This window comes from Salminus brasiliensis, chromosome 7, assembly GCF_030463535.1.
Source record: "Salminus brasiliensis chromosome 7, fSalBra1.hap2, whole genome shotgun sequence".
NCBI lineage: Eukaryota > Metazoa > Chordata > Actinopteri > Characiformes > Bryconidae > Salminus > Salminus brasiliensis.
In genome coordinates this window covers 11,214,795-11,240,789 of record NC_132884.1, presented here as the reverse complement: position 1 = coordinate 11,240,789, position 25,995 = coordinate 11,214,795, and the positions used below count along the sequence as shown (strand labels likewise).

The 25,995-nt window shown below is 37.8% G+C and overlaps 3 protein-coding genes and 1 non-coding gene across 6 annotated transcripts in view; 2 read left to right on the top strand and 2 right to left on the bottom strand.

Annotated features, from left to right (window-relative positions):
- The first annotated feature begins 775 nt into the window (after positions 1-775).
- Positions 776-4,936, top strand: mtrf1 (mitochondrial translational release factor 1). The gene is made up of 9 exons (XM_072682942.1): positions 776-1,412; positions 2,203-2,300; positions 2,389-2,470; positions 2,581-2,688; positions 2,858-3,030; positions 3,480-3,597; positions 3,695-3,831; positions 4,157-4,255; positions 4,553-4,936. The coding sequence occupies exons 1-9, from the start codon at positions 1,031-1,033 to the stop codon at positions 4,670-4,672; spliced, it is 1,317 nt and encodes a 438-aa protein (XP_072539043.1). The 5' UTR covers positions 776-1,030; the 3' UTR covers positions 4,673-4,936.
- A 660-nt stretch (positions 4,937-5,596) lies between these two features.
- wbp4 (WW domain binding protein 4) lies at positions 5,597-11,912 on the bottom strand. The gene is made up of 10 exons (XM_072683859.1): positions 11,692-11,912; positions 11,274-11,346; positions 11,116-11,178; positions 10,028-10,151; positions 9,209-9,361; positions 8,822-8,883; positions 8,637-8,712; positions 7,382-7,566; positions 6,576-6,778; positions 5,597-6,238 (listed from the first exon to the last, which is right to left on the bottom strand). Coding segments are annotated over exons 1-10 (1,149 nt in total). The 5' UTR covers positions 11,694-11,912; the 3' UTR covers positions 5,597-6,030.
- A 145-nt stretch (positions 11,913-12,057) lies between these two features.
- trnae-uuc (transfer RNA glutamic acid (anticodon UUC)) lies at positions 12,058-12,129 on the top strand. Its single transcript has one exon. It is a non-coding gene; the product is annotated as a tRNA-Glu (tRNA).
- Positions 12,130-13,792: 1,663 nt separating this feature from the next.
- slain1b (SLAIN motif family, member 1b) overlaps positions 13,793-25,995 on the bottom strand; it is a 20,166-nt gene continuing 7,963 nt past the window's right edge. Inside the window, exons 3-9 of one of the 3 annotated variants that reach the window (XM_072683856.1) lie at positions 24,940-25,086; positions 24,630-24,749; positions 24,147-24,281; positions 20,598-20,966; positions 18,123-18,272; positions 14,891-15,173; positions 13,793-14,724 (exon numbers count right to left, since the gene is read on the bottom strand). In XM_072683856.1, coding sequence (XP_072539957.1) covers positions 14,649-14,724; positions 14,891-15,173; positions 18,123-18,272; positions 20,598-20,966; positions 24,147-24,281; positions 24,630-24,749; positions 24,940-25,086 — 1,280 coding nt within the window. In that variant the 3' untranslated portion in view covers positions 13,793-14,648. The other 2 variants (XM_072683857.1, XM_072683858.1) reach the window with 2 other exon arrangements.

Here is a 25,995-nt window from a genome sequence, read left to right as displayed (position 1 = left end):
TAAACAAACACAGAGAGATTTTTGCACTTCTTATAGTCCTATAGCCTATGGTTCTTTCTCACCTTCATCGGGTCACTGCTGTCCTAAGTTACATACTGAAACCATGGTAAATGTTGTTTTGGTCTGAAGAGAAGGCAGTAGTGAACTCTGTCTATGTATGCACTGAGGTGGAAAAATTAATAAATGTAAATAATGTCCCAACCCTGCTACAGAGGACATCAAACAGATTTGTTTGTATGTATATGATATACACTGCTAAAAAAAAAATGGAACACTTAAACAACACATGGAACTTTTGAGTATGATTCCAAATCCAGACCTCCATGGGATAATGATTTTAATTTACATTGATTGTTTTTATGTTATTTTGTTCTCAAAGCATTCCACTGTGTTATGAATAAAGATTTTCAACTGGAATATTTAATTTATTGAGATCTTTGTTTTTAGTGTTTCCTTTATTTTTTTCAGCAGTGTATAAATGTTGCTAAAATCATACATCCAGCAACTCTTAAATGTAATGCAATATGCAAAATTGCAAAAATGCAAAATGCAATAATTTTAAATACCTTGAATTGTAAGGGCAAGAAGTAACTCGTATCATAACTATTATAATGACCTGGAAGATCCACACTAAAAGTCCTAATTTAATAATGTTTCCGACTAAACAAATGACGCACGGCTATAGGACCACCCCTCCGAGCGCAAATCACATGTGAAACTACATATCCCAGAAATCCAAGTACCTAAGTACTTCCTGTTGTCCTTTTGCGTTAAACATCCTCCATGTGTGCCCTTTCGTGAGCACTGTAACTATGAATTTACTTCATAATCCCAGTAGACTACTGAAGGCCTAATTGGGCTGTTTTTAGTATTTCAGTCAGGCCAGACTGCTAGTGAGTGACTTGACGTGCTAACGAGATGTGTTTCATTTTAGGGTAGCGCTAACGTATTTCAGATTTGTGTGAACGGACTTCATTCCTTTCATAATTTTACATGGATTGGAGACAGGTCATCTAAAAGTAGAGATACCATGAGTGCACGCAGATTGGTACGTCTGTGTGTGGTAAGCTTTCTCTCACGCAATGCCACGATCACGGTTACATCTTTTGCACCATTTGCTAGAAAACGGGTTTCAGAAATGATATTGCTCAGGGACAGTGGCATCGTATTGTCACGTATGTACTGCAATAAAGCCCAGGACTTGATGAAAAATGAAGCAGTCCAAAAACACATGAAGCGGTTGCTGGACGAGTACAGAACTATTTCGAGTAGTTTACAAAACGAAGCTGGGAGCGAATCTGAAAGGAGGATTTTAAGCCGAAGACTGGGCGAACTGTCGTCTTTGGCAAACGTATTTGAAAGCTGCGAGACAGCACTAACGGAGCTAGCAGAGGTTGAAGCTCATCTCCAAAGTAAGTGCCATTTGTAGTGCTACGCAGCAATGTTTTATTATAGGCAGCTGCTAGAGGTCGCCAATTTACAACATGCCAATAACAATGTGGTGCTTGGAGATTTGTGGTACTTGCAGGTTTTGTCAATGCATGCTTGTAATATACCTCTATATGTTGACCTATCGCTTCAATAAAATTAGAACTACAATGTATGTCCGTATACTGTTAGCTAAACCTGACCTGTACATGGATGCTTACACGTAAACAAAGTTAGGGGACATAAACTGTAACGGCAAATAATTTTGCTTTTATAACGCAAAAAGGAAATATTTTTGCCCCACTTTTGAGGCCCTACTAGGTAAGACGTTCCTCTGATGAATCAAATTGTTTTACATGTTTTCAGTATGTATACTAATGTATAACCGCTTGTGGGAAAAGGTATAAAACTAAAATGATTCGATTTTTCTATTTAATTGAGGACTCTATCAGTTTGTCCTATTGTCCTACTTTCATAGAACAAATCATGTTTGAAAATTAGATTAATAAACACCAGAAGAATAAATCTTAGGAATTCTGTTATCTGGATAAAATAACTAATTAGACTATATATATTATCGAATTTAAACACATAGTAAATGTTTTGGCATTAGATTTGGCCCCGTCATTTGATGAGGAGAGAAAATAAGGAGAGGGAGGAGCAATTGCCCCTTAGAGCCTCCTTCACCCAAATTACCCTTATAGATGACCATGCAGTGTTATAAGTTGGTTCTTTATTTTGAGTTTCAGTCAAAAAACTAGTTTCATTTTGCAGGTACCACAGATGGAGAACCTGAAGACAAACAATTGATGGAGCTCCTAAGAGAAGAACAACATGAAATTGAAAAAAGAATTAAGAAGTTAAATAGAAAAGTGAGTTTTTGGCCTTTCCTTTTCTTTAGTTGCTAGGTATTCACCAGTAATCATACAAATCCATATCATACACTGTGGTATTTTGCAGTTAATGCAGACACTGGTGCCAAGTGATGCACAGGATAATAGTAATGTAATTCTAGAGGTTGCAGCAGGAAGAACTACTGGAGGTCAGTATTCTGCCCATCTTCTCCTTAGTGACAGACTAACTTTTATTGTTAGAATTGTTAGTATTTATGAATAATAAATAGTTATTAATTGTCTCTCTGGTTTGCCTTAGGTGATATTTGTCAACAGTTTACACGGGAGATGTTTGATATGTATCAGGGCTTTGCCAGCTATAAAGAGTGGGACTTTGAAGTGTTCAATTACACTCCAGCTGATTATGGTATGGTACTTCATGCCCCCCATGCTTTTCTTCCTCACAAATTTACAGTAACACACTCTTAAGTTCTTGGCTTACCATTACACACAATAATATTATTTTTTAACTAATGTATTCTGCAAAGCATGTACTGCATAATGGTGTAATTGGTAATTGCTTTATTTTGGTTAAGGTGGTCTTCACCATGCAGCAGTGAAGATTACTGGAGAGAATGTATATCGCTGGTTGAAGTTCGAAGGGGGAACACACAGGGTCCAAAGGATTCCTGAGGTTGGACTGTCATCCCGCATGCAGCGTATCCATACTGGAACCATGACAGTTATAGTCCTGGCACAGCCTCATAATGTGAGTCTGAATTTGATCATGTTATACCTCCAACATACCAACGTTTACTCCAACATTTGGTTATAGATAGTAAAGAAACTCATTGTTATCATTATTATTTAGTTGGTATGTTTTTAAGGACCAGATCTATACATAAACTAATTGTGATTGGACTCCCTGACCATTACCACATCCTGAGTACAATCTGAGTTGCGTGTCCAGAAAGTAGGTTTGAAACTAAATACAAATGGGAAAAAAATTGTTATTAAAAACTAAACATTTAAGGAAAGCCTTAAAGCAAATTGCTTGACTGTAAACACTTTGCTATTTAATAGAATATGAATATTATGCTTTATAATATTCTATACCTGTATAGACAATGTATTACCTTTTAAATGTTAGGGGACATAAACTAGTAATAAGAGTACTTGTAATTTGTCTGGTTAACATATTTTGATAACCCCTTTCAGGTGGACATAGCCATAGATCCTAAAGATCTGCGAATAGATACATTTAGATCAAGAGGGGCCGGTGGTCAAAGTGTCAACACTACAGACAGTGCTGTCCGGATAGTTCATCTGCCCACAGGTTCAGCCATATGGTTATCTCATTCCATCAGAAATCATTCAGTAATTATTGGAAAATGGTTGTGACATTGTGTGTGTTTGTTCTTGGTCTGTTGCAGGCACTGTAGCAGAATGCCAGCAGTCTCGCTCTCAGCTACAAAACCGGGAGACAGCTATGCGTCTCCTTAAAGCACGTCTATACCAAAGAATGTTGGGCCGTCAGGTGGAGGAGAGATTCACAGCACGTAAACAACAGGTTTGTTATAACTGGTTATAATTAGTTTATAATTAGTTTTTTTTTTTCCCACTAACCTAAATTCTGCATAGGTTTTAATAATGCAATGCTAAGCCTTGTATTGTTGTAGCCTTAACTGCAACAAATTGAATCAGCAAAAGACTGTTAATTATTAACTATTAACAGTCATAATAATAATAACAACAAAATAATGTATGCGTTACTGCCATCTCTGATGTACTGCACTAACAAACATGCTTAATTATGGTTAATTACAAATTATACCAAGCTTCTTTGGGCTAGCACTAGTATACTCAGCCCTTTGTATGTGCTACTCTCTCCTTAGGTAGGCACTCGAGCTCAGTCGGAGAGGATACGGACTTATCACTTCAGCCAGGACAGGGTGACGGACCACCGGATTGGCTATGTGACACGGGATATAAAGGTGGATATGTCAAGTTTTTAAACAAACCCTATATGTTATGTAAAAATATATAATTCATCATACAAAACCTACTACCCATACAATGTATGAACATGAAGCTGAGTATGGCAAAAGTAATTCCCATGAACTTAGCAACGCTGTTTATGTTTACAAAACCTTTGCAGGCATTTTCTTACTTAATGGTAAAGCTTAAATTTGAAAAAGACATTTAAACTTAAGTGAATGTGGTACTTGTGTAATGTGTATATATAATATGGTTGCAAAAGCTGTGCTAAATAAGTTACCTGTCTCTGGCAGGAGTTTATGAGTGGTGGTGAGCTGCTGGAAGAGCTCCTATCACAGCTACAGGAGCATGCAGAGACAGAGGCCCTTCTGGAGTTGGTGAAAAACAACTCTTCAGGTCAAGCTGATGGGTAGTCTTGTGTCAGACACCCTTATATTTCAGGCCTTCCAGTTTAGGGAATTCTCTACCTCAGTTCCACATAAGACAATAATTACAGATAATTAATTATATATTATATATAGATAATTACATAGCGTTTTGTATACTTGTGATTACTTTTGACTTTTTGTTATGGATTTATTACCGGAGTCATTCACTCAGGAGTTGAAAGGTCAGAATGTTTATTTATAATGGCTTTATATTATGAATAAATGCATACTATATCAAATGTGTTGGTGTGTAGTTTGAAATAACATCTGAAAACAAGTGTCATGAGTTTCCAAAATGTTGTTTCTCTGGAGGATAATTTTTTACAACTTATTTGCTGTTAGATAAAGTATCACAGTGCTATAGGGTCACTGAATTGCTGGACTATCAGTTTACTAATTAGGACTGTTTACCCTAAATATTTAAAAAATATCTTTAAAACTTTATATATATATTTAAAAAAAACAAAAAAAAAAACAACTTCTGAGTAGCACATCAGTTGAAAGCATTGGCCTTGCCCTCAGCAGATCTCCAATTACACCCTGTGCTGCTGCCATCTTTGACTGGGAGTCCAAATTCTCCTTCCTCTTCACGCAGCATGATGTTAGTCGGTGTGGGCTTCTGTTGACTAGTTTAACAAAACTGGCAGTTAGTGTTCTCCAAGCATGTTTGGCTGTTAAATAACGTATCATGTTGGTCAGTGTTATTGAAATTTATTACATTAACACAGCCTCTCCCCACCCAAAATTAGTGATCATGTTGGCCTATCAGCTAGGCGCACTCCCTCGTCCACGCATGCACACACACAGGCATGCAGCCTATCTGACACAAACAGCATGTCTTCTGGCTTGAAAACACAACCTTAGATCTTTGAAAGAACATTGACAAATAGGCACATCACCATGAAGACGTGTCTTTCCAAGCCATTTATTTATGACTGATTCAGTTTAGAATTTTAAAAATTGTTTTTAAAAACACAAACACACCCCTTTACAACAACAGAGATGAGCCAACACTAACAGATTAAAATCACAGAGGAATTTTAATACTAAGACAGCAACATTTTAATTCCCCTTTGAAATTTAAAAAAAATATTCTCATACACAACAAATGGCAAAAATTACAAACTCTAAAAAGATGGCCAAACGCATGAGGCAGAAAGGGCTCAGTTTTATTCAAAAAAACATTTCTTTAGAGAAATAGCAAAAGAGCTGTTAAAAGTGTTCAGATACTTTAACTGAAAAAAAAAACTAATAAATAAAAAAAAACAAAAAACAGAATCTACACTTTGCCTGATCCACGTGTCCTACAATGTTCCATCCAAAACATTTTACAAACCAAACCCCTAATCATCCCAATCCCTTTGCCGAAGGCTCCTTGATTTCCCATTCTCTGTCTTTCTCCTCTTGAAAGTGGTTCCTGCACTGCTCTCATCACCCAGTGAGGTGATGGTTCGTTCTTTAAACTTGGTCTTGGGTTCTGGGGGCAGATCGGCAGGGGTGGATGCAGCATCCTCACTTTCTGTCTGTGGCAGTTGCAAATCCACATTCTCACTAAAAACCAAGGCAACAAAAATTTAGCAGCAGAAACTACATAATAGTTGAGCAGGTATACAGACAATGAGTACAATGTCTGAGTACAATGCCTCAGCGTATGGCCATCACAATGCAGCAACAAAATCAGCATGCTCCTTTTAGAACTGCGTTCACCAACCCTGCTACCGTCCTGCAAATTTTAGCTCTAACATTTGGGTTGGCTGTGAAACCTGCAAAGAGATAGCTTCTAAGAAGAGTTGGTGACCGCTGTTTAAGAAGAATATACTGTTTTTCTTTGCATTATAAAGAAATGCTTCAATCAAATCAAATACAATCAAAACAGAACTGTACTTACTAGGGGTCCTCCTCCTCTTCCTGAATCTGTTCCCATTCTCCATATGGGTTTGACTTTCTGGGTTTCTTTGCAGGCATCTCTACTTCCGTAGGGCCAGCTGGTTCTACAACACCATCTTCTTTGTTTGCTTCCTCCTCTGCTTCCTCATTCTTTTCTGTCTCTTTATCTGTCTTCTCTTCTACTGGTGCTGTCTCTCTTTTTTTCTGAAGAGAACATCATTTCAGATTTCCCCAGCGTACAAAGTCAGACAATGCATCATGCAAGATCTTGTTAAGAATTATACAGACCTGTTGCCCAACATCCTTATGCTACGGTAAAAGGTTTTTTGTTTTTTTAACAAAAAGTTTTATTTCTAGGTTTACTGTTATATGGGACTATGTTTTTACTTTAAAACTAGACTTAAACTGAAAACACTGATACACTGTATCTTTCAACTGTTAAAACCTTGTGTAATATATTGACAGGTACATTCACAAAAATTAATTTGTAACAGTATACCAATATGGAGTAGGGACTCATCCTCAACTGGCTGTGGCATGGGTTCCACAATATGTTGGAAACATTCTATTGAGATTCTGCTCTATGTTAACATGGCTACAACATGCAATTCATGATTTTATTCAGATGCACATGCAAGTGCACCTGAATAATTGCATGTGTCCCAAAGGTGTTCTACTAAATTGAAAGTAACATGTGACATGTGTTTGCCATACTGCCCATCCCTTCTGACCTGTAGTGCATTATTAGAAAAACATTTCCAGGCATTAAAGCAATCAGTGAGAAACATTTCTGAATGGGTCACTTACTCTGAAGCTTATTTTGGGAGCTCTGCACTGTTTGCTCTCCGCTGGCTCTGCAGCCTCTTTAGGAGCCTCAGAACTGTCCTCTGAGGAGCGTGGTTCTGTCTGAGGTGTAGTAGATATGACTTCTTGTTCCGTGTTCTCTTTTTCCTCCTGAGGAAAGTAGTCAGCTGGCTTTTCCCAGCTAGCTTCTGTTGGAATAAAATATTATACACAAAGTAACTTCTGGTCTAAAAAATGAAATATTCAGTGTTACAGCTTGATGATATGTTAGAAACCAACGTGTGTGTTTAAGGTAATGATGACTGTATACAGTCATGTGAAAGTTAGGACACCCAATAGGTTCGATTCCCGGGCCCGGCAAACTGCCACTGTTGGGCCCTTGAGCAAGGCCCTTTACCCTCTCTGCTCCCCGGGTGCTGGAGTTGGCTGCCTACCGCTCTGTGTGTGTGTGTGTGTGTGTGTACTCACTGCCCCTAACACAAAAAAAGCAGTGCCAAACCATGACATTTTCCACCTTCATGCTTCACAGCTCATATGGGCTCTTGCTCAAATGCTGTGTCTGGTTTATGCCAAACATGTCCTGTGTTACTGTGTCCAATCCAGCTTCGGATTTATATGTCCAAAGCACATTGTTCCAGATGCCCTGGTCTTGGTCTAGGTGTTCTCTGGAAAACTTTAGTCTTACTCTAGCTTTTTTTGACAGCAAGGCTCACCTCCCATGAAAATTAAATGTGTCTGTGGTCTATGCATTTTGTGGTGTGCTACTAGAAGGATGGCCTGACCTGGCCATGTTGGCAGTTGTTGCACTTGTAAACTATTTTGTGAACATTTTGTGGGTGACTTCTTATTGTTCTTAGATATTTTCTAGTCTGGATCTACAACCTTATTTCTGAAGAATCTCACCATGGTAATAACATTCACTTTACTAATCAAGAGCAAACCAAACTAAATGTCTGAGGTTTAAAGTAGATTTGAAGTAGGGGTTGGCCTCAATGGAAAATTAGTATTTTTATTAATCACATTTTACAAATTCTTTTATTTCTTCAGTTTTATGTGTTTAGTTATATAATCTTTACCTCAAATGATTAAATGTCCATACAATTAAATATATTAAGAGACAAAAGTTTTCATGGGGTGACCTAACTTTTACATGACTGTATATTATAGGTGTTTTAAATATACAAAAGCCCATTATAGTTGAAGTTGTAGATAGGGAATGTTACGATTGAGATGATGTCTTCTGTGGAAATTGATTCACCTCCTGTGTCTGTGTTGTAATAGTATGTATATCCGTCAGGACTCACAGCTTCCATCCATGCACTCCTAGAGGTGGCCTGATGAAAACACACAATGTATCCAGTATATACATTTAACATCTCAATCTCTATGTATGTTAAAGAAACATCTTAAAAAGGTAAAAGACAAAAACACAACTCTACATACCCCAATTAGGTCTGAGGACACACTTTCACCTTGAAACCCCTCTGGTTTCTCCCACTGAGACTCTAAAATTGAGGACACTCCCTTAATTATTGGTTTATATAGTAACACAGGATATATCAACTCTGATATAAAAGGGCCAAATACCAGCACAGTTTGGTCATTTTCCTGTTCAAACCCACCTGGTAATTAAACAATTTGTTGAATCAGGTGTGTTTGAGCAAAGAAATCAGCACACTGGGCTGGATTCCAGCCGGTCAGGATGCAAACTAATGTTCCTTGTTCCTACTGACAAGTGTGACAGGCAGGTCACCGACGAGCTCACCCACAATTATTGGTTTGTAGTGGTACTGCTTATGTACAGTAAAACAAATGACAGAATCAGCTAACCTCCAGTCTGTGTATTGTAGTAGTATGTCAGTCCTTCATCAGTTGTCCCCTGCACCCAGGCATCCAATTCACTGTTGCTGCTGGTTTCTGTAATAACTTCAACCTTCCGTTTTCCAGCTTTTCTTGGAGTCTGAACAGGAGCTTCCGATGGACCTAAACAAATCCAGCAGATATATTTTACTTAATGACCAGGCAAACTATTTTATTTTATTTTTATATATAATACATATAATTTTTATATATAATAAAATAGTTTAATAATAATAATATTAATAATTATAATAATAATAATTATTATTATTATTATAATAATTATTATTATTATTATTATTATATCATCATCATTATCATTATATGATCACTTCAAGTAACACAAAAACTGGCTTGAGATTTTATTCACCAAAGCCCAAAGGTGCCAATATTATAATAGCACATGCAGTAAAGCTGAAAACCAGTTTTACTTTAAGAATTGTGGTTGTGTTATCCTGTAGGAGACTGTTGATAAATTTAACATGGTAATACTTACAGAATTTTTCATGTCACTATATTTTTTTTTTTTCCTGAGATCTACTTTAAAAAAAAACACAGAACTGTACTATGCTATGAGCACAATTTTAGTCAACATTTTATACATCATGTAAATTATCACAAAAACAATAAATGCTGTCGTGTTGTAAATCTCCAGATCATATTTGCATAGTGAAGAACATTTTACATGTACAGAAATATATTAGAATACCTCAAATGAAGAAGTAAGAAATCCGCATGTAAAAAAAAATTATGGTGAAACACTGTTCTGTCCCTGGCTAAAGCTATTACCTGATTCTGCTTGTAGTCTTTTCATGTCATCTTGGTATGCTTTCATGGCAGCCTCTTCCATTGCTGCAAACTCCTTTGACATTTTTTCTTCTTTCTTGGCCTTATCAATGCTCTTCTTTTTAATCTGTAATGAAATATGGGGGAGGGGTGTTAGAAGTTAAGTCACTGGCACCATCATCGAACAGCAGAGGCATCACCACATGGCGACCCTCTTATCTCTACACAGATGCAACACAAACCACATGTACTTTACATATTTAGGCAACTTACTGTTTTTTTTTCATTATAGCAGCCCCTACTGGTCTTAAAGCATACAACATGAGGAGGGTATTTGTATTTTGTTTGCTCAAAAAGTTTATTATTTTTTGGGTGGTGTTACTGGTCACATTACTAGAGCCATTTACTTCACGTTTGCAGCTGAGAAAGACAATGTTTTTTGGAAATGACCCACTACATACTGCACCATACCAACTGTGTTCAAAAGTAGTTAGTATGCAGTATGTGAACTTGAAATTCCCTGGTACACCAAATATACAGCTTTGGCATTTATGATATACTGCATATTATTATGCAATGTGTAAAGCTAGAAGAAATAGCAATACTTATTCTAGTTAAGCTGTGACTAGTCATCTCAGACAATGAGAGACCGCTGTTGAGATTGGTTTGATTGGCTAAGCATCTGTTATTGGTATAGTCTACGCCCCTGCCCTGTAGTACAACACAGTACAGGTGTACCATAGTATAGGGTACCATACACTGACTGGACAAAATACTGCATACTAATTAAAAGGAGTAACAAACAGTCTGCAGTACATGTTTTTGAAAACTCCCTTATATCTGCAGCAAAGTATACAACATAAAATCTGAATAAGGAAATGTCAGAAAACAGCTCGCATATAGCACCCAACAGTCCTTGAAAAGTTGTCATGGGACATGGGGAGAATAATAATTCACATAGCTAGGATTAAATGACTTCAGACAACCTTCAAATCTATGCTGAGCGTGATTTATATTTGTATTAGTTGCTTTTCTTTTATTAACTCGTAGCTGTATTAGTCCTATATTAAACCATGTGTCTTTGAAATTACCTCATCAATTTTGGCGGCAACATTCTGTTTGTGATTCTTCCCCCTCTCGTGAAATTCAATACTCTGTCGTAATGAAACAAAAAAATAACACATCAAAAAACATAGACGTAGCTAGCTGAATGTAAAATGAAAATAGTAGACGGAATCTCGCTACTTACAGGCTTGTTATCTGCAATCCAGCACTTGCAATACTGGCAGAATTTTCTCGGTTGGGATTTCCAGTAATCAGCCCTTCATCACAAATCAGCGTAAATGAAATGAAGACAGCACAATTATTTTCCATGTTCTTGAAAACACTCGGTGGATCATTTGAATGACAAAAATGTAATTGTAACGATTGTCAAGAGGAATTATTTAACATAATATCCTTCCCAGGACCTTTTTTTTACTTTTCTAAATACATATAAGCGGAAATACGTTGTTAGTGCTACCATAAGTGTTCACCAACGTTGACTTTAATAATAAAAAAAAGATAATATAAAGAAAGCGGCTAGCATAATATAAAGAAAAAACAACAGTAACCGCTCAAATATGCAGCACTAGCTAGTTTCTTAAGAATACACTATCAGTACTTACATAATTAACGAATTCAGCTAATATAGCTAGGTAATCTAGCTAGGTAATCTAGCTAGCTAGTTGTTAGCTAGCTAGATGTTTTAACTTGGCTGTTTGCAAGCTAGCTACTGAAATGTACACATTTGGCGCAAGGCTGTGACGTCGTAGTTAAGCGACAAGTACTTGTAAGATGTCACATTAAATAAAAAAATATATAGCTAGCTACAATCCATGAATTTCAGACGCAGGCCTCTGCAGTAGACATGTTGTTTCGTTAGCTATATCGCTCACACTAAACCAAAATATGACACATTTTAATACATACAGTCTTGAGATGGTTTTGTCTGAGTTTTTAAGTACATAGCTATCAAGCAGCTATCAACAACCTCCCATATGGTCTAGCGGTTAGGATTCCTGGTTTTCACCCAGGCGGCCCGGGTTCGACTCCCGGTATGGGAAGAATATTTTTTCCCCTTCTGTTTTTGGCTATGTAGTAACGTAGTGTCTCTTCAAAACGTTTCATTAATTGGTTTGAACTCGATTAGATGTTTAAAGCAGCTGTCGGATTACAGATATTAAAAATATCCCAGTGATTCGAAATATTTATGACTCATACATTTCAGACGATATTTAAAACAGTGTTTTAAACTCCACATTTGCGATTAGGTTATGACTATGATAATCAAACCAAGTCTGTGTTGGTCAAGTTACAATAACCAGCACACTATCACTCACATTAATTAAACATTCAACAAGAAAAGATTTATAAGGTTTTTAAATCTATTTATGCAGAAGAGCTCATAAAACGATGTGACTTACAAAATGAACACAATAATTTTTGAGGTGCCACAAATAAAAAATGAGATTTTGGGCTGCTTACAGCAGACTTTTACGTAGTGTAGTACCTATTGTAGTACCACCAGTTTTACAAATAGGGAAGCCAAATTCGGAACACTTACTTCTATGTTGTGATCAGTTTGTCTGCAAACCATACATGTATTCCTTTTGCCAGATATTCTACATGTCTAAATGTGTTTCCTTCCTGAATACTGCAGTGCATTTACATTTAAGGTATTTAGCAGACACTCTTATCCAGAGCGACGTACTAGTACTTTGCTGTTTACCTCAGGATAACCTCAGCTAGTTTGAATAGGCTAAACATTCAAAGATACCTCTAGCTAAGTTTAGACACTACTAAACACAAGGTGACCACTCTACTATTCGATCAAGTATTCTCAGGTGGGTCTTCAGTCTGCGTTTGAAGACAGCGAGCGACTCGGCCGTTCGGACACCCAGGGAAAGTTCGTTCCACCACTTTGGCACACCATGCCGCTGCATTCTGGATAAGTGGCCTGATTGTGCGCAAAGGGAGACCAGCCAGAAGAGAGTTTCAGAAGTCAAGTCTCGAAGTGACGAGAGACTGAACGAGCACTCAAGAGAGGAAGGGTCGAATATAGTATAGAATTATATATAAAGCAGTATATAACGGTGACAAAATACATTGATTACTTTGAACGGGTGTGACAAACTTAAACAGGGCAATTACGAAGAACCCACAACTATGCCACAGGGCTTATGTACTATGTTTACAATGTCTAAAGCACTATAGTTAACTATTTGATGAACATTGTGTTCTTTGCCAACAAGGTGTACATGCAGTACAGCCAAGTATTTCTTTTAAGTGTTTGCTCAGTTATTTGTGTTATTTAATGATTATTCCAGTACATTCTTGATAGAAACAATCCTTTTGGCATTTTGCATAAATTATTAGTTGTGTCATGTATATAGTAAATATAATTTGAAATACCTTAAATATGTTGAGTGAGAAAAAACACAAAAAACATTATTCTGCAACCGTAATTAAATATTCAACAAGCAAGGCTTAAGTTGTTTCAAAAATACTTGTATACATGTTTTGGTATAAATCTATTGTATAAGGTTAATGATGGCAATAAACAGATGTATGTGTGTGTATATATATATATATATATATATATATATATATATATATATATATATATATATATATATATATATACACTTTTTTTTAACTTTATTTTTGCCTTACATTCATCTTTAAAAGCATTATAAAGTGAAACTTAAACAAAAAAAAGTACTGAGATATGTTAACCAGTGCAATGTGCAAACATGAATATGTTCAAATGTGTTTTACACATTAAGAACACAGAAATTACAAATTTGTACAGTGCTACATCTGTGGCTGTCCAAGTTGATCCTTAATCCAAGTAATTCATATTCAGTGATTAAGAAAAAAAAAGACAAAAGAACATTAACTGTGCAATACCAAACAATAAAAACATTAATAATTATAACAAAACATCAGTTTAATTTAAACACTTTCAGTTTTTTAATAACAAGTTAATATATCACGTGTTTTGTTTCCCAAATTGAATATGCTGTGTAACAGTTCATGTGTATGCAGTGTAACAGTAAATAAGTTTTAAAAACAGATCACTTAATCTAAACAGCTAAGATTATTTTTCTTTTTTATATTTCAGCAAACAAATGAAATCATTGGTTAGATTCTCAGTTTTTTGCCAGATTTGTTTACCAGCATGTTTTGTGTTTCCCCTTTTGAGAAAACACCAAGAAGGTTATTTTAAAAGTGAAGAAATTAACTGATGTCTATTGGCAGTGTGCTACCTCTGTGTTTTCTCATTAAAGTACATAGTGAGTTAGCGCTGTATTGTCATGTTAAAACACAAGTCCCAGTTATATAACTGTATATTCAGCAGGTTAAAAAAGAAAAAAAATGTTTTTTGCATACAGATCTTGAGGAGCAAGCGTTACACAGGGAGAACTCCAGGATTTAACCTGTTATCCGTTCGCAACTACAAATGTCGTAAGTTCATTTCCTTCCCCTCCAAGAACACTTAGTGATGTAGTGAGCAGCCCCATCCAGCAGGGCACTCCCTCGTCTCCCCTGTCCTATTGGCCTGCGTAACACAGTCGATCCATTAGTAACAGCCATCTCGCCAGTTTGCATCCCGTAGGGCACTGAGGGTTGCCAGGTTCTTTGGTGGCATCAGCATACTAAAGGACAAAGAAGGAGAGGGAGGGCAAGAGACAGGCCGAAAGACAGCGAGAGAATACAAAATTAGGAATTATGCAATTAAGAAAAACACTACTGACAAGAAATAATAAAACAATGTCATTTTCCATTTCTGTTATAATTAGTTTTTTAGATAAAGCCTTTTACCTTCGCATGGGTTGAGCAAGCTTGCTCCGAGGAGTGGAACTGGTCCCTATAAATGAAGCAGGGCGTGGCAGGCCACTACGGCCAGACGTCTGAGTGGTGCCTCCTTTGCTGGGCAGAGGAATCCCACTGCTTGGCAGTGACTGTAAACTGGCTGATGTCGTCAGGGTGGAGGGCCCTTTAATTGTGGGACTAACATAGGCAGTGGCCTTTAGCGACTGTCGTGAAGACAAAGGAACGTTCCCAACACTCTGGACCCGATTCTGGAGCTGCCCTGGAGAAGGAACTGAACAAAGGAAATGAGAGTAGAAACTCTGCATCTGAATCATTTAGTAGTTTTTGAAAAATTACTATACATAACTGTGAATTAACAAGCCAGTTATGAGTTACACTTATTTTCAGAAAAAAACTGTGAATGAATTTTGTGTTCATTTATTTTTCATTTTCACGTGAGAACATCTGTTTTACAGATTTTACTATTTTAATTTATTCCTCATTTGGGTTCAAAGGCATTTAGGTTTATTTAAAGTACCCAAAGGACTTTTTGTTTAAGCTTGGACAATAATTATAATAAATAATACATTTGTTAAAACAATTATAATCTTCCAAATTGTTACAAACAAAATATTCTGTTACAAATTACCATGTAAGTGTAGCAGAGCCTTTACCCTGTAACTTTCCCTGTAGCATTTTTTTTCTATTATAATAATGTAATTAGTAACATGGACTGGCTTCTTATATATTTGTTGTATATGTTTCCTAAAGCGGGACAGAACATGTCTAAATTAACAAATATAAGTATTTATAAGAAATGTATGTTCTTAACATTAATTTGTGTCAATATTTATAGTGCCATGATTTATTTTTTTAGTTTTATTGACTAATTTATTGACCTATAGTTTTATTGTACAGAGGAATAATACAGAAGAATTATTAAGAAGTTTAAAACAACTGGAACAGTGGTAAACAAGCCTGGACGAGGACGCAAGTTTATTTTGCCACCATGCACAGTGAGGAGGATGATAGGAGAAATAAAAAGGTCTCCAAAGCTCACTGTTACAAAATTGCAACAAATGGTAGCTTCTTGGGGTCACAAAGTCTCCAAAACAACCATCAGGCGCTATCTGCATGCCAACAAGCTGTTTGGGAGGCATGCACGGAAAAAACCTTTTCTCAGTCACAATCATAAACGCAAACGTTTGGAGTTTGCTAAGCAGTACTAGAACTTCAACTGGGATCGTGTGCTTTGGTCAGATGAAAGATAGAGCTTTTTGGCAACAAATGCTCTAAGTGTGTCTGGCGTAACAAGAGCTGAGTATGCAGAAAAGCACCTCATGCCCACTGTGAAATATGGGGGAGGATGAGTGATGCTGTGGGCCTGTTTCTCTTCCAAAGGCCCTGGGAACCTTGTTAGGGTGCATGGTAGGCCTGCCGCGATAATTACGTTATCGACTTATTGTACGATAAATGGACGTGTCCACGATAAGTTTAGCAGACGCCGATAATAGCCAATTGGTTTTCGCGCGAGTTTGTTTACATTAGAAAAAAACGCAGCAAGATTTCTGCAAGGCGCGCGCTGCTGCTCTCTCGCCGGCTCCCTATCTAAGGCGAAGACATGTCTGGGCCAGACAGCGACATCTATCGGTTAGGAAACGCGTGCGTTGCACACAGAGGAGGCAGACGCAGGTGGAGGCGTGTTAGCTGGCGAACACATTCGAGGCTAATAGGATCCAGAAAGAAAGTTTGGAGAAGTAATTCAAGATGGACTTGGTTTCAAAGCCACATCACACTGCTCCAGTGTGGGAACACTTTGGCTTTAAGCCAAATGAGCGCGGAGAGCCCATCAGCTTTAACGAGGCGGTATGTCGTCTTTGTCTAAAAACAGTGGCAACAAAAGGTGATAATACAACTAACCTAAGAGCCCATTTAAAGCACAACCATCCAGTTCAATTTACCGAGCTGGAAACAAAGAACCCGGTTGGAGAGGGGGCGTCCAAGCAGGTGACTATCACGGATGCCTTTGCTCGACAGTGTAAATATATAAGTGATAGCGTAAAATGGCGCACGATTACAAATAGTGTAACGCACTATATAGCCAAAGAGATGCTGCCGTTAAATACGGTGGAAAAACCAGCATTCAAAAACATGCTGAAAACGTTTGACAGGCAGTACGAATTGCCAAAGAAAACATACATCTCTCAAACTGCCATTCCAGCTTTATATAATGAAGTGAAAGACGGCATTCTGAATGAGATAAAAGACATCGCATTTTACTCTGCATATTACAATATTATCGTTTATCGCGATAATTTAGGAGACGATTAATCGTCCAGAAAATTTTGTTATCGTGACCGGCCTAGTGCATGGCATCATGAATGCTTTGAAATACCAGGACATTTTAAAACAAAATCTGGTGGCTTCTGCCCAAAAGCTGAAGATGGGTCGTCACTGGGTCTTTCAGCAAGATAATGACCCAAAACATATGGCCAAATCTACACAGAAATGGTTCACCACACACAGAATCAAGCTCCTCCCATGGCCATCTCAGTCCCCAGACCTCAACCCCATTGAAAACCTGTGGGGTGAGCTGCAGAGGAGAGGACCCAGGTCGCTGGATGATTTAGAGAGATTGTGCAAAGAGGAATGGTCAAAGATCCCTCTATCTGTATTCTCCCATCTTGTGAAACATTATAAGAGAAGATTAGGTGCTGTTTTTTTTGGCAAAAGGGGGTTGTACAAAGTATTAACATCAGGGGTGCCAATAATTGTGGCACACATTTTTTTCCTACTGAATAAATTCACTTGAGTTAAAGGTTGGATTTTACTCTTTTTTTTCCATCGTGGTCCTATATTATTTAGAAAAAAACTCAATTTATTAGAAGCTAAAGAACACATCTTAACCAGGGGTGCCAATAATTATGGAGGGCACTGTAAGTGATGTACTCTAGTTAGATACAAACTGATTTGATTGCATTTTTTTAAATATGCTGACATCCTCAAAATCTGGGATGCCCCAGTGTACAGGTCCTTGGCATACTTCTGCGTGCTTCACCTCTCCTTCACCCCAGATGAAACACCCCGTGTTTTTAATATTCGCCTTGTAAATCTAAAGGTCCAAATATTATTTATTTGTCATCCTACACATACAGACAACCCTAGCGGTCTCTCTTTTATTCAAATCTTTCCCTTATCACCCTGTTTATTCGACTGAGAAAACAGCAGAAAAAAGACTTACTAGAGGATTGTAGCCTTGCAAGTCCATTAGTTGAGTCAAAGCTTTGACTGTTCCGGATGGATGTAGGAGAACCTGCATGATAAGCTGGACTTGGTACACTTGGAATGCTAGGAGCCCTCTCCAGGTTGGGCATGCTTCTCCGCAATTTATCTAGAGCATAATATCATAGCCTGTTATCTTACCACTCAGGGATTATGTGGAGACGAATGGACACCTGAAAAACTCAACATTCACAAAGTCACATTCACACTGTCATGCACATCCACCAAGATGTCTGTACTCTGTACTCATAGACTCAATCATTTAACATAAAAAAGATCTTAATTGATTTAAGAATGAAATTTAAACACTTTCTACTTAAAAAGTAGGTTAACCCAAAATCATATCTGATTCCTGTTAGATGTGTTTTGAACCAATTCTATTTGATTAAATCCCTTGTCTCAATAAATGCAGTTTCAATATTTTAATTTTCCAGACCAGTGATTGTAAATTATAATAAGATGGATTTATCCATTTGTGCATGCCAACTAATGAGTTGATTTTAAAATTTAAACAGGAAATTGAAACACAAAAGAAAGCACATCATATTTATCAGCAAAATAGTATGTAGTGTGTCCATAACAATAACACAGTTTTTACTTTCTAACATGGACAACAAACACCTAATATTCTTACAAAAACACAAGGTCCCAGCAGATTAGTTCTGCTCACCCTGATTCAGTCATCATCAGCCTACACTCTCCACAAGGAAAGGAACAAGCCAATAAAAGCTTATGGCACTGCAAGAGGCTTTAAGGCTGGTAAGCAGCAGATGTCAAGCATAGCCACAGCCATAAATTACAGTGCAAGTATAAGCTACTGCCCATTAGAAGGATTTATTTATAAGTATTTACTTGAGGCACACATTTTAAATATGAACAGTTTAAGTTAGCACAGGTGGGCAGCAAAATATTGTGAGGGTTCAACTCAGTTTATAGCAATTATTTGTTTTTAAAAAAATCCCAAAATGACCACTTACTTTCATACTTGACTGGATTCCAAACAGGAAGATTACACACCACATACATAATACATAGAGATAAGGGAAATATGCACAATACACAAAGATAAAAACTAAATAACTAAATTAAGAATGCCTTCAACAAAGTATTTCCCCACCCCCCTCCAGTATGTCCCCATTCAGCCCACACTTTTCAAAGAACCCTTCAACACATTAAGCTTTTAAGCTTAAGCATTTAGTTGCACGTCATTTCTCCAACATCTTAGAAATGAACAAATCTGATAAGCAGGGAGATGTCCACCCTGGTAAACTCTGTTCAACAAGACCCCAAATAGCCTAATAAATTAAAGTTTAAATAGAACAGCACTCTTCCAGTCTTATAATCTCACAACCCAAGCTTTAACTGTCTCATTAGGACTGGTTAGGCAGATAGGCAGAAGAATCAAGATTAGGAAATATCTTCTGATGACAATTTCATAGTTTAATAAATTCTCTGATTCATCTTGTACTGACACACAACTACTATGGGCTCATGGGGAAAAATATAAAAAGTACACCCAGCCTGTAAGTTTCACTTTCTTCTTTAAAAAGTGAGCTAACCCAAAATCACATCTGATCCCTGTTAGATGCATTTTAAACCAATTCTATTTGCTTAAAACCCTTGTCTCAATACATGCAGATTCAATATTTTAACTTTCCAGACCAGTGATTGTAAATTATAATAAGATGGATTTATCCATTTGTGCATGCTAACTGATGAGTCGTTCTGAATAAAAAAAAATAAAAACAAATCATAAGAGGTTTAGGCTAACTGCGTCAGCAAAACACACACACACACAGCAGTGTTCATTTCAGTACAGCAGTGGCCAGTTAGCTCATTAGCAATATGAGGTACTCCGTTATAGGCTGTGGAAATGTTGTTCCTTGTTTCCAGGAATTGTAACTTCTGAACAAAAGGATTTTGGCGGACAGATTTACAACTTGAGGCGCCAAGTTTGATACAGGCTAAAATTAAGTCTTAGTACTTTCAAACATTTGTTCAGCAGTTGTGTTAATTTGTTCCATTAACCTAGCTTGCTGAATTGTGTGCACCTCAACAATTAAGTCGCCAGATTAAGAATTACACAGTTTATTAATTACACATATTTTAAATTGATAGGTAATTAAGGCTTGAATGTGAAATAAGATCACCTCCGCCTTTGAGAGAAACTGTGGAAGGAACAAAACTCTAAGGTAGAATTGCTCATATGCTTGCCAGAAAGGCAAGGCAAAACCCATAAAACATTCTGCACATTCTGTTGTTTTTTTTTTTACAGTGCTATTGTTTGTGCTGCTGGTAGAAAAAAGCTATCTCAAATATATTTTGCATGATATATATTTATCATAAATACTTTTACTTACAAATAAATTTAAAACTGTAATTTTTAGCATTTAGCATTTTTTTCTGTTATTGTGACACCGCATACTGATCTCACCTGAGCTGGCTCTGAGGCTGGGCTGCTCGGGAGTGCAAGTAGGAGTGCTGTGGCTGGCTAGAGCTTGGTACGGGAGGGTACAGGAGTTGGAAGGAGTGGAGGGGGTGATTTGTCGCCAGTCCCTGATGCTGGTGAAGGTGTGTGAATGAGGAAGACCACGCTGTAAGGGTCCAGTCCGGGTCAGACGGGGCTGCGGAGGAGGCAGCTGGCCATAATCTTCATCATCATCATCATCGTCGTCATCATCATCGTCGTCATCATCCTCTAAATGGAACTCACCCCGCTGCCCAAATTGAAAAGAGAAGCTGGCGCTTCGCCGGCTGTTTGCAGATGACGAAGTAGAAGTTGTGGCATAATCCTGACGCAGACCTTAAGATAAATGAAGCATAGTTTGGATATGACAGGACAACATCGCTGTCAATGGAAAAACATATACAGTGTACCACAAAAGTGAGTACACCCCTCACATTTCTGCAGATATTTAAATATATCTTTTCATTGGACAACACTGACAAAATGACACTTTGACACAATGAAAAGTAGTCTGTGTGCAGCTTATATAACAGTGTAAATTTATTCTTCCCTCAAAATAACTTAATATACAGCCATTAATGTCTAAACTACTGGCAATGAAAGTGAGTACACCCCTAAGAGACAACACCCATAAATGTCCAAATTGAGCACTGCTTGTCATTTTCCCACCAAAATGTCATGTGACTTGTTAGTGTTACTAGGTCTCAGGTGTGCATAGGGAGCAGGTGTGTTCAATTTTGGGTTTTTTTGCATCGGTGCAGCTGGTGTTGGGGAGTCACATTTCACTAAGGGACACATGAACTCCAATATGTACTGTGAAATACTGAAGCAGAGCATGATCCCCTCCCTCCGGAAACTGGGTCCCAGGGCAGCGTTCCAGCATGATAATGACCCCAAACACACCTCTAAGACGACCACTGCTTTATTAAAGAGGCTGAGGGTAAAGGTGATGGACTGGCCAAGCATGTCTACAGACCTAAATCCAATAGAACATCTTTGGGTGAAGGTGAAGGTGAAGGAGCGCAAAGTCTCGAATATCCGCCAGCTCCGTGATGTCGTCATGTGGAAAAGCATTCCAGTGGCAAACTGTGAAGCTCTGGTAAACTCCATGCCTAGGAGCGTTAAGGCAGTTCTGGAAAATAATGGTGGCCACACAAAATATTGACACTTCAGGAACTGTCACTAAGGGGTGTACTCACTTTCGTTGCCAGTGGTTTAGACATTAATGGCTGTATATTGAGTTATTTTGAGGGAAGAATACACTGTTATAAAAGCTGCACACAGAATACTTTGCATTGTGTCAAAGTGTAATTTTGTCAGTGTTGTCCCATGAAAAGATATACCTAAATATCTGCAGAAATGTGAGGGGTGTACTCACTTTTGTGATACACTGTATCTCTAAAATGGTGACTTTACAGGCAAAAATGACCTTAACTTTGAATGAATGGCAATAGAAAATAAATGTTTATTATAAGTACATAGATTTAGAGCATTTCTATTCTATTTGTGCAAAATTATTTTCACAGTGTACAGAGCAGCTACAGGGTTCGCTAAAAAGGAAGATACAAAATGGAGATACATAATTTTCATTGGACAGCAGTGATAAGCACATTTTCCAATAACTTTGTTAATGTCAACATTTTAACATAAAATCAAGGATCATAATCATGTTTCTTGCCCTTAGCTTAGGACCATGGTTTTATACAATGTCTTAAGGTTTCATTCAAAAGACATTTACAGTACAATGTAGGCAAGGATACAGGTTTATGTGTATTAGAAACAGTCGGCATATTTTGGCCTGTTGTGAACAGTGTGTCCACCTAATATGTATGAGGCCCAGAGTCTATGTGAAGCTCTACACTCTTAGTAGGTCTTGAGTTTCCATGAAGAAAAAAAAAAAAATCAAAGCGGTGAAAGCTCCAAACTTTTTAGTTTTCTAACTTCATATTCACCTTCCTTTGTGATATAATAAGCAGAGTTCAGTGTGCAATGGTATGAACAAGTTTGGACACCCTTGATAATTTTGATGATTACCACTGATAAACCACTGATTGTTCGGATCAGCAATTTCAGTTCAATATATCATATAGCAGAGTAACACAGTGATATTTGAGAAGTGAAATGAAGTTAGGATAGGATTTACAGAAAGTGTGCAATAATTATTTTAACGAAATTAGGCAGGTGCATAAATTTGGGCACCCCAACAGAAAAATTACATCAATATTTAGTAGATCCTCCTTTTGCAGAAATAACAGCCTCTAAACACTTCCTATAGCTTCCAATGAGAGTCTGGTTTCTGGTTGATCATTCTTCTTTACGAAACATCTCCAGTCAGGTTTGATGGTTTCCGAACATGGACAGCCCGCTTTAAATCACACCACAGATTTTCAATAATATTCAGGTCTGGGGACTGAGATGGCCATTCCAGAACGTTGTACTTGTTCATGAACGTTGTACTTGTACATGAATGCCTTAGTAGATTTTGAGCAGTGTTTAGGGTCGTTGTCTTGTTGAAGTATCCAGCCCCGGTGGAACTTCAACTTTGTCACTGATTCTTGAACATTGTTCTCAAGAATCTGCCGATATTGACTGGAATCCATGCAATGCATACCACCCCTTGTTATGTCCAAATAACTCAATTTTAGTTTCATCGGTCCACAGCACCTTATTCCAAAATGAAGCTGGCTTGTCCAAATGTGCTTTAGCATACCTCAAGCGACTCTGTTTGTGGCGTGTGCGCAGAAAAGGCTTCTTCTGCATTACTTTGCCATACAGCCTTGTGCAAAGTGCGCTGAATAGTTGAATGATGCACAGTGACACCATCTGCAGCAAGATGATTTTGTAGGTCTTTGGAGCTGGTCTGTGGGTTGACTATGACTGTTCTCACCATCCTTCACCTCTGCCTATCTGAGATTTTTCTTGGCCTGCCATTTTTCGGGCCTTAACTAGAACTGTGCCTGTGGTTTCCTCACTATGTTCCTCACAGTGGAAACTGACAGCTGAAATCTCTGAGATAGCTTTTTGTATCCTTCCCCTAAACCATGATGTTGAACAACCTTTGTTTTCAGGTCATTTGTGAGTTGTTTTGAGGCTCCCATTTTGCCACTCTTCAGAGAAGATGCAGAGGAGAAAAAACTTGCCACCTTAACCCAATAATTGGTTTCACCTGTGTGTGTAAGTCAAGGGTCAAGGAGCTTACATAAAACAAATGTTGTGTTCCAATAATTAGTGCTAAAGGTATTCAAATCTTAATTTCTTAATTTCACTTCTCAAATATCATTGTGTTCGTCTGCTATTTGATATATTTAACTAAAATTGCTGATCCAAACAACCCATGATTTATAGGAAAATCGTCAAAATTATCAGGGGTGCCCAAACTTTGAAATAATACCTTTAAATCAAAAGATAAATTTTAAAACATTATTTTCTTTCATGGAAAATAATCTCCTGACCCATCGGGCCCTAGGTAAGTTGCTGTGACATAGCCCCCTATCCTGTTGAACTTAGTCCACTTACTCTCCTCTTGAAGACGAGCCATTACTTGCACATCGGTGAGGTCCTCCAGCTTGTATCCCAGAGCGATAGAGTTGTCCTCCAGCTCACTGTCCAGAGACGACTGCGGGCTGAAAGGAGCGTGTCGCAGACTACGACCTGTAAAAGACCAGCTTGCCTGAACACTAACTGAATGAATCTATGGTAGTAGACTATGTTAAAAGCCAAATGCTCTAAAGCACATTTCATGACAAAGCACACCACAGCACAGAGATCTGGGGAGAAAGAAATTGCCACTGCCACTGCAGAGAATTAAAAAGCCCCCAACCTTTCTCAAACAACAAAACACATTTAACTTGTTATAAAAGCGAAAGCAAACGTCACACTGTCTTACTTGCTAAGACACATGGCAAATGACCGGCATGAGTGTCACCATAGTGAGCTTCACTATGGAGAGGGTCACCATGGCAAGTTGTTGATGGATTATGGGATGGCAGCACTGCTTACTGCGACTGGTTGGGTGATAGAGGAAAGTGGGAGTTCTCTCAGCTAGAAAAGAGCGGTCCTTTCCAAATGGTGTCAGGGTCGAAAGGAGAGAAGGATGGAGGGATGAGGGAATAGATGAAACTGGACAGGGAAGAGAGAGAGAGAGAGAAAGAGAGAGAGAGAAATAGAAAGAGAGAGAGATGCAAACAGGAAGGGTTTATAGTGAAGAAGACAGACTAATTTAGTAAGTATTTTCACTTACAGTTTATAAGACATTACTGCTTAAAAATGCACAACTTTAATGATAATGTTGCTGTACACTGTGGAGTACCTGTTCTATCAAAGGAGGTAGGTGCTGGAGTGGAGCAGATTTTAGAGGTTGTAGAGGAGGTGCAGAGTGGGGAGACTCCAACTACACGGCTGTGAGGGAAAGCAGGAGAGGACGGGGATGAAGAGAATACACCCCTCCATCTACTCACTAAAAAAAGAGAACAACATGCAGAGGAAAGCAGAAAGAGAGCGGTTGCAAAAATTATTACATTGTAAAAAACTTTAACAAACCAGCAATGATAAGTTGCAAGAACTCACAAATGCACATATTTTGGCAGTCACAAAGTTTCTATAAAGCAACCTTTATTTAAACTACATTTAAATGAGGTTGACCCTCATGTGGCCAAGCATACACAGAAAGCATGCACTGAAAACAGAAATGAGGGACAAAGAATTAAATTAGTAGTTAACATAAAACAGCAATGTCAAGACAACAAATTGCAAATCGGCCGAACATTAACGATACATTGATGATAGTGTATGATATAGTTCCTTTAAATTATCCAATATTTCCTATCAATTCCAATAAATTCCCATAGTTCCCAAAATTTCCACTGAAAGTTAACATTTTGGAATACGTTGCAACACTACTGATATATCAGGGCTAGGGATCTAGGCACTTTCCTCAGAGTGTGTTGGCTGCCTTGCGATGCTGCACTGGCAGCAGCTTGACTTCACATGTATCGGAGAATGCATTTGCTTGTCTATACCCTCCTAGTTTTGGGTGCTTTGCAAGTGATAGGGAGTGGCCTAATGAGTGGGTGGGTAAATTGGGTGAAAAATAAATAAAATCAATAAATACATTTAGGGAGGCTAATCAAATTCAGACTAAACATATGAAAAAAAAATCAATAATAAATAGCAGACTGGCTGAATTTTTTGTTATAATCATGTAACCACAGCAAACCAAGCTTTAGATTTTCCTGTAGCGACTTCCAGCTTGCTGGTGCACTGTAGCTAAAAGCAGATTTTTCCATGTCATAAACAACTTTCACTGGAATGAGTCTAATAACAATTTGCATCATTTACATTCTTGTGATGCACAATGGCATTTGGG

Coding starts and splice junctions, on each gene's coding strand:
- mtrf1 (XM_072682942.1), top strand. CDS start 1,031: ATGAGTGCACGCAGATTGGTACGTCTGTGTGTGGTAAGCTTTCTCTCA. Junction 3,832..4,156: donor TCACAGCACGTAAACAACAG/GTTTGTTATAAC, acceptor CTCTCTCCTTAG/GTAGGCACTCGAGCTCAGTC. Junction 4,256..4,552: donor ATGTGACACGGGATATAAAG/GTGGATATGTCA, acceptor TGTCTCTGGCAG/GAGTTTATGAGTGGTGGTGA.
- wbp4 (XM_072683859.1), bottom strand. Junction 9,362..10,027: donor AAGACTACAAGCAGAATCAG/GTAATAGCTTTA, acceptor GGATTTGTTTAG/GTCCATCGGAAGCTCCTGTT. Junction 6,239..6,575: donor GAAGAGGAGGAGGACCCCTA/GTAAGTACAGTT, acceptor CTTGGTTTTTAG/TGAGAATGTGGATTTGCAAC.